The 17,802-nt window shown below is 33.8% G+C and overlaps 2 protein-coding genes across 3 annotated transcripts in view; one reads left to right on the top strand and one right to left on the bottom strand.

Annotated features, from left to right (window-relative positions):
• The first annotated feature begins 867 nt into the window (after positions 1–867).
• Positions 868–1,603, top strand: LOC106716102 (zinc finger protein 761). Its single transcript, XM_014509538.2, has one exon. It carries the CDS (start codon positions 1,049–1,051, stop codon positions 1,589–1,591), a length of 543 nt encoding a protein of 180 aa, XP_014365024.2. The 5' UTR covers positions 868–1,048; the 3' UTR covers positions 1,592–1,603.
• Positions 1,604–13,642: 12,039 nt separating this feature from the next.
• The window catches only part of LOC106711939 (translational regulator orb2), a 56,757-nt gene continuing 52,597 nt past the window's right edge, over positions 13,643–17,802 (bottom strand). For both annotated transcript variants that reach the window (XM_014504365.2, XM_014504366.2), the window contains 6 exons: positions 16,711–16,823; positions 16,091–16,301; positions 15,626–15,711; positions 15,155–15,256; positions 14,840–14,944; positions 13,643–14,576 (listed from right to left, as the gene is read on the bottom strand). In XM_014504365.2, coding sequence (XP_014359851.1) covers positions 14,460–14,576; positions 14,840–14,944; positions 15,155–15,256; positions 15,626–15,711; positions 16,091–16,301; positions 16,711–16,823 — 734 coding nt within the window. In that variant the 3' untranslated portion in view covers positions 13,643–14,459. The remainder of the gene's footprint in view (positions 14,577–14,839; positions 14,945–15,154; positions 15,257–15,625; positions 15,712–16,090; positions 16,302–16,710; positions 16,824–17,802) is intronic.

Raw genomic sequence — 17,802 nt, 5'->3', positions numbered from 1 at the left:
CAAATGCTGACATCAACTTTACAAAATCCATACTTTGTAATGGCATTGTTTTACTGAACATAAAAGGACAGAAAATGTCTTGCTGTACAATAATTTTCTTACAAAATATACAAAAGAAATCTTTCGACTTGTCAACAATTAGTTTGAAGTAGTTCAAAATGATCTGTCTTTATTACGTAAATATATCTTTATCTTTTATTGTTTTATTTTGTTACGTGTTCCAGATTAATATCATGATTGAAAAATGTATAACTATTGCCAAATGTACGTGACTGTACAGTAACATGCTATAGATAAATAAATATTACGCTTTTATCAGATTTTATTTTGTTAATATTTACTGGCTGAATATAAATATTTTTGTTTCATTTACTTATCATGGATTAAAAATAAACATTAGTCAACAAGGTTTTGGTAAGAGAAAAATAACATAATAAGGAAAAGTTTTATATTGTGTTGTTTTATCGTAGATATTTAAATTAGCTCTAAAGTAAACGTGTCATTGATTTCAATAAAAATTTGTGGGGAAAACATTGTTACCAATAATAATAACATTTAAAAAGTGTAAATAATTTATGAGACATAAACATCGTCAATACATCATCGTTTCTATTTTTATACGATCAGATATTTATAAAAATTATAATTACATTGTTAGTATTTAACAATATCTTGTCTACTAATTAAAAAATAAATCAATTCAGATTTTTTTTCTTTTACTTTTAACCAAACAATGGAAAATAGAATGCTTAATATTTCAAGCGTCGTAACTGGTCGTAACGGTAACGGTTCAAAGAAAAGTTAAAAAGTTTGACATTTCATTCTCAAACATAAGCGTTTTTGACGTTTGTCAAATTTCTCGATTTATTGAGTTGTTTTAAATCAATAATATTGTTTATTTACACAATTTTTGCTCTGAAATATGACAATAATTATCATAACATACTATTTATGATAAAAACCAATAATTATTCGAGTAAACTCAAACAACATACGTAGACTACCAGTGCTTACGTGTAATTTCTAATAGAAAAACTACAGCATAGTTATGAATAAAAAGCCAAAAAGTGGTCCAAGGATTCGTATAACAAGACAAGCTTTACGTAAAAAGGAAGAAGGCACTGAAGGGAAAGACGAAAGTAACTTCATTTACACGTGTCAATACTGTCGTGTTAAGTTCACACAAAACAGTCATTTCTTCCGTCACATGACATCAAATCATCAAGCCCAACAAAAAGAAGCTACTTACGAATGTAATGAGTGTCAAATTATCTTCACAAAGAAGAATATGTTAGACTTACACTACAAAAAGCGTCATCAAATAAAAAGTAAATCGAAATGTGAATCGTGTGCAATAACATTTAAATCTCGTTATTGTTTACGTCGTCATATGAAATTGAAGCAAATTATGAATGAAAATTCATGTGTGAAGTGTCAGAAGAAGTTTACTAATAAAGATTTACTTTTAAAGCACGTTAAAAATAAGCATACCTTTAAAAATGCGACATATCAATGTGAAATTTGTACACTAAATTATAAAGCTAAGAAATCTTTACAAACTCACTTAAGTAGGGTACATAAGAGATTATGATTAATGTAATTTTAGGTAATTGTGTATTTTCATTGCCAAAATTATAAAAAAAAACTTGAGAGGTGTGTTGGGACACCCGGATGGAACGAAGTTCCTTTCAATTAATTAGTGAAGGAACCAATGTTTATTCTATGAATAAAAAACTTAAGTCTTCACAAGAAGTACATTTTATTTCTATGAATTTTCGTTATATATTGTCACGTTGTTGCCATGGTGATATAGCAAAAAGTGTCGTGACAACTTTTCGTAAGAATTTTTCCGTCTAGCCCCCTTTCACAACGCGCGATAAGGAACTTCGTTCCAAAACATTCTCATCAGTCTGCCATTTTCCATAAATAGCATTATCATATTACTCTTCCATACTGTATTTGAATTAACTCTCTAACATATCTTCTTTCATTCTCCAAAAAAGCTGATATGTTCTTAAACATGTGTTTTAGCAATGAAAACTCACTAGTTGTTACTATAAATTTCAGTTAACTATTTCTATTTTTATACAAGTAAATAATACTCTAAATATATTACCAACCATGTACAGTCAGCATATACACTGCAAAACTTCAGAAACTTTTATGTACTTACTGTTTCAAAAATAATGATGCGTACATCTCTCTGTATGCTTCCGACCAATACATATTATTGACAAATATGTACATAATTTTTTTTTAATCAAAGTCATGCATTTGATAAGCGAGAGTTATTTTCCATTCCTGAGAGATGACCTCCATAAGCGAGAAACTGAAGTTAGAAAAGACCTTCTATAAGCGAGGAAATTATTGCTGTCTTTTGGAGTTTTGCAAACTGTTGACTATAAATTTATAATGTTTGGCAAATGTTTAAATATTTATGCAGGTTTACCTTATTGAATTTAATTATTGTAAATACTTAATGACTTAAGTTTATTAGCTGTACACTCAGATATTTGTTTGTTACCTAAAAAGTTGTTTAGTTATGATTTTTAATACTAAATCAGTTAGTGACTTAACTTTGAGTACAGCTATTAATTAACTTTTTAATTTACTTAAGTTTAATAACAGTATTAGTTTTTGCTCAATGATTCAAAGGTACACTTCTTCTCAGCCATGTAACATCCACTGCTGGGCATAGGCCTCCAAAGATCACAATGATGATCGATCCTGTGCAACCTGGAAGATATACTTATAAATACCTAATCCGGAGCACAACAGTTAAGTAAAAAAGGCCTCTGGAGCTTTTTTGCTGTGGTAAATTTCAGTGTTGTCATTTAAAACATCAAATTAATTCCAAAATCGACTCTCGATTAGATGTCATTCTTGTATGTTATCAATCTCATATATAACTGACTAGCTTTTACCCGCGACTCCGTCCGCGCGGAATAAAAAAAAATAGAAAACGGGGTATAAATTATCCTATGTCCATTTCCTAGTTCTAAGCTACCTGCCCACCAATTTTCAGTCAAATCGATTCAGCCATTCTTGAGTTATAAATAGTGTTACTAACACGACTTTCTTTTATATATATAGATATATATATTTCAACATAATTTGAATTGATTGAATATATAAAATTTAATTTTCATTGTGTTCTTTCATTATTATAAAAATCTCTAATAACTTATCTAAGTTTGCATTATATTGTTACAATACATTATTAACAATAATTTTATGAATATTTGAATTTCTGTTTTTTTTTATCTACCTGTCATATTTAGAAATTTTATGTTTAAAATGTTGGATTTTTTTATAACTGTGAAATTTGTGTGCAGAGTTTTGTTACATATTGTTGTCTCCGCTTTATGTAATGGATGTCATCCCTTACATGAAAATGTAAGGGATGAAGTTTCATAAAACTTTATATATATTTTTTTAATACTAAAACTATCTTCAGGGTATTCAGAATATTCTACCAAAGTTTCATCAAAATCTGTCCCAACAACACATTTTTTTTTGTGTATACTCTATAAAAATAAAAATTTAATATTTGCGTCAATTAAAATGGTTTGGTTGTAGTATATTTAAATGTAAATATGTATTTTTTATTTAGGTTAAGTAAAAGAAATTAAATAATAAAATATTGGAAGACAATAAAGAAATTGTATTATTAATTAGGTATGTCTAGCGTTGCCAGGTGTCCAGCTTTTGTTAGGCTTTTTACATTTCCCAAGGGAGAGTGTACCTATAAATACTTAGATAAAATCCTAAATAATACAGGATGTCCAACCTTTCTACCCGAATATCCGGCCAAACTGGCTGGTCTGTTCAGTTAGTAGGTATCGCAACCTGGCAACCCTAGGTATATCTCTGAATGTGTTCAGATAAAATCATTAAATTAATGTTACATATCTTTTTATAGTTTTTATATAGATATGACGGCTGATAGAGATGTATGGAGGAGTAGTACATACTGTGCCGACCCTCCATAGGGATAAGGGCAGGTTGATGATGAGCTTTTTATAGTTGAAAGATTTTTTTTTTTATTGAACCAATCAGCCTAGTAATCCAAAGAATCAATTTGAGCAATTAGATTTTTTTATTCTATAGACTAAATTGGTCCTATTAGTATAGTTTTTGAGTCCATGGACTCAGATGGCCCATTGGTAAAAAATCCTTTAATTTAGTAAAAAAAAAAATCAAATCTATAAAGGTGTTTTGGTCATTTCTTCTTTGAATTTGTAATAATTCAGTTATCAAGGGTAATCAGTGTTTATTTGTGTTTAGGGTCAACAGATGTTTTCATATTTTTACTGAGTGATCTCCAATAGGTTTTTTACAACTTTGAAAGTGAAAATTAATTCCCAAATTGTTCCGGCTGAATTGCATGTGGTCTTTAGACCTGGTGAGGGTAAGTGAGAAATAAAATTGAGAGTTCACAAGTTGAAGAAATGTGGCAGGTAGACCAAAACCGGTAAGGGAGGTCTAGGAATGTAAATATTTAAGAATCATTGGTTTAATAAAAAACAATTTTTTAAAACTGATTATATTTTCAACTTTACAATTAATATTAAATATAAAAAATCTTTATAAATATAACTACAAACAATATACAGTCAAACCTGGGTAAGCAAGAGTCCAAAAAACTGCAATATTCTCTTGAAGAGGTTTTCCTCTAATCCAAGTTTCTTACTTATGGAGGTTGTCCTTCAGTTCCAGACTATGAGTATGGCTTATCGAGGTTTCTTGCTCATTCCATTTTCACTTATCATGGTTTGACTATAATAGAACTTATATTATTACATCAGATGATTTCACTAACTTTCCATTTAAGTAGCCCATTTTGTGTTTTTCCCGGACATGTCTCACAACGTGGTCTCTCCGTTTATAAACTTGTGGACATATCGGACAGACAATCGATTGGTTTAGATGTTGCGATTTGACATGTCTTACCATGTGATCTCTGCGCTTAAATGCTGCATTACAATGTGGACATATATGTCTTTCAGATGATGCATGTGTTTTTTCGTGTTTCTCTAAATCTGCTAAAGTGTTACAACGGAATTCACAATTTCTACACCTAAATACATCTGTGTTGGATGTATGATACGTTTTTATATGTTCTAACATAAGATCTTGTCGTTTACAATCTTTATCACACACGGGACAGCTCGAATATTTTCTGTTTAAGTGCAAATTTTGTACGTGCCTTTTCAAATGGTCTTGGCGACGAAACACAGAATGACAATATGTACACATTAATTTCTTCTTATACGCGTGCATTTCAATGTTATGGTGATCATATTCGATCTGGTTGTCGAAGTTTAGGTTGCAATGAGGACAGTAACGATTAAAAGTTAAAACATTTTGTGTTCGAGGCGCGGGTGAATGTTTATCAACCCCTGGGGTATGTACGAGATGATTTAAAACATAAGATGTAGTCCTGTTGTAGTTCTCCGTTTGGTAATTTACGTTAACATTATCCACCATTGTAAACTTTGTTATGATTTTTATCGTCACAGATTTGTTTATATCATTGTTTTGTTATTGTACAACTTTAGTTCGACAGTTCTTTGAATATTTCACTAATTTTCCTCCAAAATGACATTACTGAATCAAAGAGTATATCAATTTTACGAAAAAAAAAAAAAAACAGATTAAGCACACCTAAACTTTTAGAACAGATTAAATAAATGCTAAGGCTGGGTTTTAGGCATTAGGGACAATAAACTACATTACAGAAGCCCATTAGGACCACCAATATCAAAAAATGTTACAAGATCCTTGTCGTACGACTGACTCCTGAAGGTTATTTGACCTTTGAGCAATTCAATATAATTTTGAAACTTACTAGCGCCTTTCAATATCGAAAGTGTCACCAAGTCTTTTTTTATGCTGTACATATGTCAAGATTTTCTTCTATGCCCATGTAGGTTTTACATATTTTCTAACAGAACTAACCGCGATAGCAGCGCCTATCTTCATTTTTCATATTGTCTGTCACTGAGGTCTTTATATGAACAGGCTATAAAACGTGCTATTTTGTGCCTATTTGAACGGAAGGTGGCAGTTGCTAGTGGTGGTGAGGATTCAAACTAAAAATAGGTAGAATAAACAACAAGCTACAAGGTAGCAAGTCGGCACAAAGCATAAATTCCAAGCAACTACCTATCCATAGATATTAGTGGCCTGTGGAACAAGCTTTTCTGGGCCTGTAAGACGTTGGCTGTCTTGATTCGTCTGCCAGCAAAATAGGTTATACTCTTTCGCTCGCCTATTTATACTATCACTTATAGTTCGTTTCCGAGACCATAATCTCTGTATAATACATATAGTTCTCTGTTTTGACAAAGATAATGATAGTGATTAAAAGTTTATATATTTTCAATGTACAGTTCGTACAAATTTACGCGCCCTAATATCAAACATATATTAAGGCGCATAGAAAAACATCTTTGAATCAATACCTAAGGATGGCCTAGTACATATTTACTAGATACAAACCTAGATTTTCAATTTGAAAAATGTATGAAGTTTGTGAAGTCAGAAAACAGGCGTCCTCCTTCCTCCTGGATTCTTAAACTAAAAGGTCTGCGACTAGACAGTAGTGTGCGATATTGCGATTTGTGGTAATTTTACTTAATTGTTTTGTCAGCAGTTAACTCATGCAAAACTTTATAATCGTAAACGGCGGTATAGCTCGGAACAACAATATTTTTGGGTGCACCAATATGCCGGCTCGCCCTGTGCAATACCATGACCACAGAAGACACGCGTGAAGTGGAACCATTTCCGCGTTTCCGTCTTATTAGTCCACGTTCCCTTCTCACCCTTTTCTTACAAGTAAATGATGGGAAGGAAAAGTGGATTTGGCAGAGGATGGGATGCATAGAAGGGGAAATATCCTCTTTCTGAGCGTCCTTCTCAGTCGATTAAATGTAGGAAACGCATCTGCAGTTGCAAATGTTTATGGGCAACGGTTGCTTCGTTTTTTCGGTGAATTTGGGTGGCCACTTGATTTGCCACGTATTAATATAAAAGTGTACATTTTAATATTGTTAAGTATATTACTATTAATTTTTCTATCTAGCAATTTATTTGTTTGACAAACAATACGAAACAATACTTTATACTCAAACATTTTACACATATATTTTATATATACATTTCTAAATACTGATTTGTAGATACCTAAGCAATACTCTAAATATTTAATATTGGGGGGAATGATAAAATAAAACAAACATATAAAGATTTAATATTGGACTAATATTTAGTAAAATACCATATTATAATAATAAAATTCATATAAAAATTCAAGTATTTCAGTTTTAAACAATATCTACTGAACTCGACAAGGAGTTGGAGTACGTCGTTGAATTGAGACAAAGTTTTTGTCTTGTCTATAATGCACATTTTTCACACACAAATTACCATCTTTTATCTGTAAAATAAAGTCTAATATACAAAAAATAAAAAAAGCAACTCCTAATTAAAAAAAATGCCCATCATTTTGACAATAGACAATTTAAAAAACATGGCAACTCCAACTCCCCCAAGTACATTTACTCTAAGATATAATACTATTCAAACAACAAAAAAATAAAATTCACTCTTAGAAAATAATTAAAATCAAACTACATAGTTTCTTTACAACTACAAGTAAAATGTTTAGTGATTTCACATAAATACAAATATATAAAAAGAAAACTGTATTCCGTCAAACACAAATCATTGAAATATCTGGGTAAAGCTCTGGATTCGGAAATTTTGAATCTACATTTTTTGCATATAATTGTTACATCTTTTTTTTAATCTATTTTATTAATATTTTTTAATTTAAATATAGATAGTTAAATGATTTCTCGGGCAACGTGTCATCAACTTCATACAAAGCTTACGCTAACTTACAAATTATATAGAAAAAAAAAACTCTGAAATACTGAAAAAATAATTATCACTAAAATAACGTGAACAACTAACTAGAATGTGACAAAAACCGTAACTACACTAAACGATAAAAATAAAAAAAGATAATACAAAAAAGGTAAAAAATAAATAAATAGGAATAACTTCAAAAATACATCCAAACGAGCGAGGAATTTAAATCCGCTATATAAAAAAAATTATATAAAAAAATCTTCGAGTCCACACTTTCTCCGGAATTAAGTAAAAATAGGAATCCGCTGTCAAGCGTTCTAAAAACAAACATGTCTTTTTTGGTAGCGTCGCCTCTTCAGACGTCTTTGGTCATTGTATCGTTTGGAGAAAATATAGCTCAACAGTGTACTTACAAAAATAGAATCTGTGACAACACAAACAGATCAGAGAACCGCGGGGCATAGACAATGCGTTATATTTTATCTTACCTAGAAAGTAGCATCAAACATGCACAAAATTAAGGTTGGCAACACCTTGGTCATAGACATATCTACGTATTATGAGGTTGTGGTAATTTGAAATCAGTTTTTAGGTGAATAACAACCGATAGTAGTAATGTAGCCTTTGTTTTCTACTCCTTGTCTATGCACCGCGAATAAAAACGAAAAGAAAGCCCAAAGAACAAATAGATTCGAGTCGATTGCACTATCCCAGAAAGCAAAGATGAAAACGCACGGGAAAAGGTTTTTTAAAAATCCACTTTAATATCATCACAATAAAGTCTAAAGTTCATTTAATATGCATTCGAATTTAAGATGCGACATTGTCCAAACAGATGCGCACAGTAATTTCACATTAAACATGTTTTCGTTTGGTCCAAAAGGCCTTTAAGGCAAAGCGATATTTTATCATTTGTAACACAGTAAATGTCATTTGGACCAAACGTATTATGGTAACTGTTTGCAGCAAAACATTCAATTTTAAAAATAAAAAAACAATATTTTCCTAAACACTTCGAAATACATTATCGCACAATGTCTGAGAGTCTAGTGTTGTCCAAAAGATGACAATTCCAATAATAAAAGTATCGATATTCAAATGCTAGGTTATATTAACCATCGATATCTTCGGACAACACTATTAGGAACTAAATAATTTCATTGGTACCAGACATTTGCACGTTAACGCATCGAATACTTCTCGAGACAAATGACACAGTTAAGATTTCATCGACATTTTGCATTAATTTTGTCTGTGTCAAAAATCTTGCTCGAAGGACAAAGTCCAACAAAATCGATAGCAAGTCTACAACAAGTGATTGAAATAACTGTCTATAAAAATATATAAATCTAATTTCAAATAAGAACGAATCCGACCCCTTTTTATCATTCTCAGATATGTTAAACGCAATAGATTTTTTTTTTACAACTAAATATAATTTCTATTTTAATATTGTTGAATCAAATCATCTAATGCTTTTATAGTTGCCAAGCGTCAGTTATATTTGATAAATAAAGGAGTCGGTTTTGAAAATTTTGTAAAAAAATATTTTCCTATGCACTATCCCGGCTTGTAAAGGTGTTCCCACACCGCTTTCACAACTATAGTTCGTATACTAGAAAGCGATTGGACCATAGAGTTCCTTCCAATGTGGGATCACCTTGAATATTTTAATCTGTGAAGTGTCAAACGTTTTAAGACTGTGATGAAATAGAAAAATATCCGACGCAAAGACAGTGCAAGAATAATTTATACAAACTTAATATTTTCTAGCAACGTTACAATGTATTTAGGTACTATGTTTTCATATCAACTAGGTATAGGTATTCAATGAATTGCTCTACTTTTTTCTATTTTGTTTAATAAGGTAATAATTTCACTAAGTCCCTAGCTTATAAATTTACAAGCCCTCAAACGATCGGGCCCGAAAACGCTAAGAGAAAAAATTTCCTAATCTCGGTCCGCCGCCGACGAGTCATAAAAAATATTTTTTTTTTTTTGCGGATTTTTCCATTTTCATTTACTAAGAAATGCCGCATCCTTCCACTATTTACATGCGAGTGAAAAAAATTAGTGCGAAAAAACTCACCCGGGACGAGACGAGGGGACAAATAGACAAATCAAGATCGTCATCAACAACAACAATTTGTTTATAAGTTTTTTTTTTATCTACGACATTATAAAAAACGTACAAACACGTTTACAAAAATGTATATATAAGAAAATCTAACGAACGAGACCAATGCCCCCCGCTGTGTGTTTACTCACTCAGTGATATGCCAAACGAGAAAAATTAGCTTCTAAAAACAATTAAACAGTTTACAGCTACCATAGAGAACAGACAACGTACAAACAACGAGAACAGACCGCCACATCGGCGATCATAAACAAGTCAAGCAAAAAAAACAACCTAAAAACTAATGAACCGAGTCAAAACAACGCAAACTAGTGAAAGCGCCACCCCAGCGGTACCAAACGTAAACGACACTCCAAATCAAATTGTGTATACAAAACTAAATTCAAATTCGTACAAACTAAACGACAATCAAAATAAAAATCCGCGGGGCGACCGACCACAAAACCATAAAAAGACTAAAGGCCTGTAAACGTCGACGCATTTGCCTCCCATCGAGCCGTCATACAAAGCTACCTAATGCGTCGACGAAAATACAAAAGGCCCTAAAAAGCAAAAAAAAAGAATAAGCGAGACAAATCCTAAACTTCCTAACCTTCAAATGGATCGGAAACGGAAACTTCTCAATCTCAAAAAAACAAAAACGTCCGCGCATAGACAAAACAAGTCTCTCAAAATGGCGCCCGAAACGCAACGCAACGTCCCGACGCCCTCATTATTCGAGGGTAATCTAAAAACCAATCCAATGGCTCGCACAGACCACATATCCCAAACACCTCGGTATTACATCAATACAACACTAATCGAATAGCTGGGCTGAGTTAAACTCTGTCAAACAATGACAGCTGTCAATTGACTTTGACAGTTGCAGCCCAAGCCGTTTTTTCTCTACAACGTTGCGCGTAAAGTAAAAAATCACGACCGAATTCGCCTTCATCGTTTTCCTTTTTTATAAAAATACAAAAATACAAAATGGGACAGTGCGACAACACACAAACACACATCACCGCAAGGAGGGGGGTAAGAGGGTCACATACAGACAAACTGACACGCAAAAACATTGAGCAATATTTAAATCAACAAATATCAATCGCACGCAAACATGACAGAAGAAAAATAAAGTTAAACAGTGTTGTCACAAGAAATCGTTGTAGTTACTTGGAAAAAAATACAGAAAACCGTATTAAAAATCAGTGTTTACCCACGATTAGATCAAAAATCGAAATAGTGCCGTAAGTCAAGCTTGAAGTGATCACGGGGGCGTTAAGGCGTGTTACAAAATTATCACCTAAAGGAGAGAAACATCTAATTCGAGAGAAAATCGCGTCAAAATCGCCACGTTTATTTGCTATATTATTCAAATTAATTCTATAAGCCCCTGCCACAAACGTAAAGCAAAAATTTCGCTGCGTAACTTTTGAATATGGCAACAGACTGCGATCCATGAAAAGGGAATCTTAAGCTCCCAATTTCAAAAGTCACACAACGCGTTTGCGGCGGCTAATAAATTTTCTAAGACCCTCTACTTATTATTTGAATCTACTTAAGTTTCAAAAAACTCTTCAATCCTTTAAAAACCCCTCTAGAGACCCACAGGGGGTGCATCTGTTGCAATGATCGGTCCTATAGTATGGTCAACAGACCAAAACCCTTTCCCGCCCCACGGGGCAAACGAAACGTGCGTCTAGAAAGGACGGTTGCTCATAATTAGTGTGAAATTACACTATTTTAGCTGTTTTATTTAGAAATAGGATAAAAAAAGACTTGAAAAGTGGTGGGCTTTGATTGATACAAAATAATTTAACGCTTACTTTATACAGTTGGAGAACAACAAATAAAAAAGGTACAAATTGGGCCACAAACATACAACAAGGGCAACCATCCATTTCACAAGGGGTGAGGGTTAGGGTTGTTTCGCTACCCACATCGACAAGGCACTTTCGCCTCACTTGAATTTCCGAAAATATACAACGACACGAAAAAACTTTTACAAAATCATGGAAAAAACGTCAAAAAATTCGCGCAAGTCTTTTCACTACAGTCTATATGCGTCCGTGGTCGATCGGGATACGGTGGCTGTATCCGATTATTGTATAATTAAATTTAAGTACACACCCACAACACAAGTCTCGGACGACGCGCCGTTATTTATAAATTAAAAAAATAAGTCATTGACTCGAATTTTATTTCTTTACCCATAGACAATGTGGTAAACCGTCACAACTTATTTAATAATTACGTAAAAAACAGATTATATTCAATTGACAAATGGTAGACCATCGACACAAGTTACCACCCTATAAAAATTATATCTACCAAAAATTTTATTTATTACTTGTGGTCCTCAAAATCTGTGATATTATAGACAAGTATAGAGAACCACAAAATATTGTAAAATTCAGTTATATTACTATGTTTATGATAGTCTTTCTATGTTGTAAAAAAGATTTATGGAATAATGTCAATTAAATGTCAAAAAAGTCAATCAAGTCAATAAACAGCACGTCGTCCTAAACAACAAAGGTCTCGAGACCCGGCGACCTCATTCAATCGAATCCTATCACCTCATCTAACAAATTCAAAGGCAAACGTGAAATTACTAAAAGACCTGGATATAAATCCACTAAACTACCATATCTATTGCACATTCCCGGCGGAATCCCAAAGAAAAACTTTATTATATATATTAATTTACATTTATATAAACCATTTATTTATTTATTTATAACTAAGAAAAAAAAATAGAGCAAAACTACAGCCAAGATTGGTAACGATAATTGTTTTGTACTAGATGTCAAACGTCCGACAATACGGACATACAGACAAACGCTGCAATATACGAAACCAAAGTCAATATATAAAAATAGTCGAAGTCGATTTTCCAACATGAGTCAGTAACGACATAAACCAAACAATAACACAAGACAATATGACAATCCTATAAACCTTAAGGCAGAGGGAAAAGTGCTAGTCAGAGACATTCAACATTTGTATCAATAGACAGGACACGAACTTATAACAAGTCCAGTTTAAGAAGCCTGAAAATTTAGTGGCATTTATTAACTATTTGACTGCAATTAAAGTCTGTGGAAATAGTTTATGTCCGCTCTTTGATTGATTTAAATAATTTTTGAATCTAATAATGAAATTAACCAAATAACCATCAAATCATTGATAATCTGTAAATGTTTGAAATCGAGAAAAGAGAAATTATTAAGTTCTGAGATTTTATTTTGGAGTACTTTTTAAATCTATATATATAAAAGAAAGTGGTGTTAGTTACACTATTTATAACTCAAGAACGGCTGAATCGATTTAATTGAAAATTGGTGGGCAGGAAGCTTAGAACCAGGAAACGGATATAGGATAATTTTTACCCCGTTTTCTATTTTTTATTCCGCGCGGACGGAGTCGCGGGTAAAAGCTAGTGAGATATAAACTGATTAGATGCAACAAACCTTGTCAATTTCTCCTCTGCCTTAAGATCTCGCCAGTTTAAAACCAAATCCGGTTCTGATCTGAACCACACTAAATGACTTCATAGTCTGACTGTAAAAAGGTAGGTCAAGACAAATGCAACAATATCCAAGTCGAAACAAACAAATAGTTTTGGGGGTTTTTGGGGGGGGGGGGGTATTATTAATTAGAGGGAAAATTCATTCTAACTACACAGGTACAAATATGTTTTTTTAAAGAACCAGACATTTCACTTATGTCTTACATTACGTCTTACGATTACATCAGAGCAAAGACGGCGAAAAACGCAGCGAAAACGCGCGGTCGCCGCACGTTAGTCGGGCACGATTTCTCGCCGTCCTTGCCGCGGACAGACCTTAACGACAAACTGACAACTAGCTAAGTTTTTTTTCTTTAATTAATTTGAATACACATTTCGCTTATATTGATAGAAAATGTTTCTTAAATTTTCATCTAAACGTACATTTACACTACAATTTTGAAAAGGAGAACATTAACACTGGACCAAAGATGGACAAGTCCAGTGTAAAGGAAACTAAAGAAAGCACCGACACATTGTACTTTTACCTAAACTTTCTTACAATAACATTGGATAATGTTGCCTTCATATTCATATTCAAGCAAAATCATACCATTCGGTAAGTGTATTTCGAAAAACGCAAGATTTATTGCCAAGCGCTGGCAACACAGTCACAAGACTTCGCCGTTTCGGTTTCGTAATCTGTGCACACGGGTAGCGCGTCAATGCTGCCAGATACACATTTCGGTAGCTTTCGGTAGGAATCAAAACAACTACAATTACAGTTTAGCTAATCTACTTTCAAACCGAGTTAAACCCTAATTCCACTATCGCCAAGTTTTGCGGTCGCACCAGTGGAAAAAGAGTCTCCTAATCTAGCAGCATTGAATCACAGTCGCGTGAGCATCAAAGTAAGACTGTACATGTGAGGAGGTGTTGGGGGGGGGACTAACACCAGCGGAAGGGTACAGCTCGCGGTCTGTCAGCACCTTCCTTCACCAGCGGCTTGTGGAACTCCCGACCTGGCCGAGAATGGATCGTAGCCCAGCAATGCTCGCAGTAATACTGAAATATTACATAATTCATAATCATTTAATTGGCGAAAAATAAGTAGAAAAGAACAACACTATCAATGTTATACAAAGCTAAATATATATTATTAGAATATTTGTCTGTGTGTTTGTGTTAGCTAATTTCAGAAACGGCTAAATCAATTTGAATGAGGTCTTCACTAAAATATAGTAGAAAACTTCACTTAACATTTATTGTTTGTGTTATTGTATTTAGTTCGTGTTTTGTCGTAGAGACACACAAGTTGGTATATGTACCTGTAGACAGGTGACGTTGGCGCAGAAGAATGGCGCAAACTTGGAGCCGCAGCGTGCGCCGGCGCACTCGTCACACATCTGGTCATCTAGTACGTACGGCTTCACCTGTCATGTCACAAAGTGACAACGTTAAATTCAAACAACATTTCTCAAAGATCAAGAATTAAGATATAATAATGTTTTTCGCACAAGTAATTCAAAAATGTAGACTGCAAAACCTTTTACAAGTCCCACCTACAATGTCACAATTTGCATACCAGTTTGTTCAAGTTGTGTGTGTATATATGTGTGTATGTGTGTATGTGTGTATGTCACCTCAACGCGCTTGTCTATGTCTCCGTGCTGCAGTTGCACGAAGCGCGCAGAAATGGCCGCGATGTACGACTGCTGGTTGGAGAACGCGACCCGCCCCGCTCCCTATGACACAATCATGACAATCATTGAAAAAGGGCTGGGATAGACCAATGCACAAAGCTGGGCCTCCGAAATACCCTACTTGTATTTTCTTTGTGGTGGCGGTATTGCACCAGTCTAACGGAACATTGATGATTCCCTAATTGATAATCTTTAAATAAAATATAACACATTTGATGCCAAAAAAAACATTCCTAGTAAATCTTACTAATATTATAAATGCGAAAGTTTAGATGGATGTTTGTTTAAAGATATCTCCAGAACGGTTCAACAGATCTTGATGAAATTTGGCACGGATATAGAAAATAGTCTGGAAGAAAACTGCGCGGACGGAGTCGCGGGCGACAGCTAGGTAGCAGTATAATCACTCACTTTGGGATACTTGAGTTCAGGATCGGTGTCAATACCAGCGTAGCAGACTCCGCCGTACAACCGGTCCATTATCATCGCCAGCTCCACTGCAAGCACAACGTGTTTACATTTACAAATCTTGTAAAACAAATTTCTGAACATATAAATCTAAAAGAATTGCTGCGTAACAAGCAAACTAAATATAAGTTTAAATAATTCATTTTTGACATGATCGCTACCAAAATATATTTTGCCAGGTATTCAATAACTTACAGAGAACAATTTGTTGTTAGTCTCGTGTAGTAGAGACCGGATATTCATCCTCAAATAAACTCACTTTAATCGCCAAAGTAGGCCAACATTTATTAAGATACAAGAATACAGAGTAAAACTAAAATCTATGATTTCTTGCATAAAATTTCATAGAGCAATGAACCACTATATAAGAAAACAGCTATTATCTATATAATAGTCTATTGTACTGACCAGCTTTGAGCGGACGAGGTACACCTCCAACAAAGACCGTCTTGCGCGGATCAAGTGGCATGCTGGCGTCGAGCACAAAGTCGGCGTCAGCGAGCCGCCACGGCCGGATCTGTACTGGCTTGTCGCGTATTGTGGGAGATGACACGCACAGGTACAGCTTGTCATCATCAGTGATGCACGCCTCCATCAGCGCGGCCACAGAGCTCTCGTCCTGTGGAATGTACGAGGTGAAGTTGTTAGCCCAAATGACAAACAAAATAACATCCTTTTTATATGTTATAATAAAATTCTTTTTTTACTGAAAAGAAAAATAATTCGACTATATTATTTGTTATTTCAGCTATACAAAAAATGCAATAGCTATTGGCTATCGAAATTATAATTCAAAAATGATTCATGTAAATAATTTTTAGACAAAGCTCTAGGATAAACAAATTATGTAGAACTGTACATGGTCTTTACTAACTCCAAACATAGGTTATAATAGTCACATTTCCAGAAATTATATAGCCATAAAGAATAGTCAATTAATATTGTCTCAAAGCTCAGTTAAAGTGTAACTATTTGTGTGTAATCTGAGTATTTGATAGAGTACTAATTTACTAAAGTTATTAACTGACCTGAAACAGCAGAAAGGCGTATCCCTTGGGCGGAAAGTAGCTCTTGCTCTCAGCCTTGTGCGGCCAGTCCACCACCAGTGGACCGAACCGGCGGAACGATGACGTGATCTCATCTGGAATAAGATGGCATTTTCATTTAATAAAGATGTAATGATTAATATTGGGCGATTTCATTTTAAAAGTTTTGAATTAAGTTTGTAGATTTTTTAGGATTCGTTTCTAACAAAGCGTTAATTTACAACTAACCATCGATATAGTAGTGAGATGGAGACCAAAAAGAGTGTGGTGGTTTGTTTTTCGCTATGCTTAAAGTTTATTTTAATTTTAAAAACTGTGAAAATAAATCAACTATAATCCTACTGGATTTTAAACACCTCCGTTTTTGCAGACACAATATTACGTCTAGTGTGTCATCATCATAGGTTCACTATACGTCCCCATCGAAGACTAGGCTTTAGTCAACCCCACTGGCTCAGTGCGGGTTGATTGACTTCACACATATCTGAATTTCTTATCAGATATGTGCAGCATCACGATGTTTTCCTTCAATGTAATACCATCGGATGTAAATCGAAATTGGTACATGGTGGGATTCGAATTCAGGAGCTACAGATTGCAAATTAAGTGCTTAACCCCCGAGTCACTCTGCTTAGCTCCTAGTCTAATATGTACTAAACCAATATCATCGACTTACATGTTTAAGAATAATAATTAGAAAATAAATACGATGTACGAAAGGTCCGAAAAAATTTACATAATAGGAATCTTTATTAAAAACTCTAATGGAATGCTAAAGTCGTCACTATTCGAAAAAAAATCACTTACTAAGCAATCCAAGTAATCAAAACGAAAAATCAACATTACATAAATATCCGCTAACATTAAAAATTACGTGGCGTTCTTGACATAATTTTTTTGCTACATTACAACAAATTACTAAATCAATATCGGATCTAGGCAACCGCGAGACGCGCCCGGCTTTTGTTCGCAATCTAGGGCACCTAGTTCACGATCCAGTGGACCGCGCCGACGCAGATTAAATGCTACCTAGGTGGCCCGGGTAGGCTTTGTTATAATCAATACCTACATTAC

This window comes from Papilio machaon, chromosome 29 (assembly GCF_912999745.1).
Source record: "Papilio machaon chromosome 29, ilPapMach1.1, whole genome shotgun sequence".
NCBI classification, from domain to species: domain Eukaryota; kingdom Metazoa; phylum Arthropoda; class Insecta; order Lepidoptera; family Papilionidae; genus Papilio; species Papilio machaon.
The sequence above is the reverse complement of the archived record's forward strand: the minus strand, read 5'-3'. Positions and strand labels throughout refer to the sequence as shown.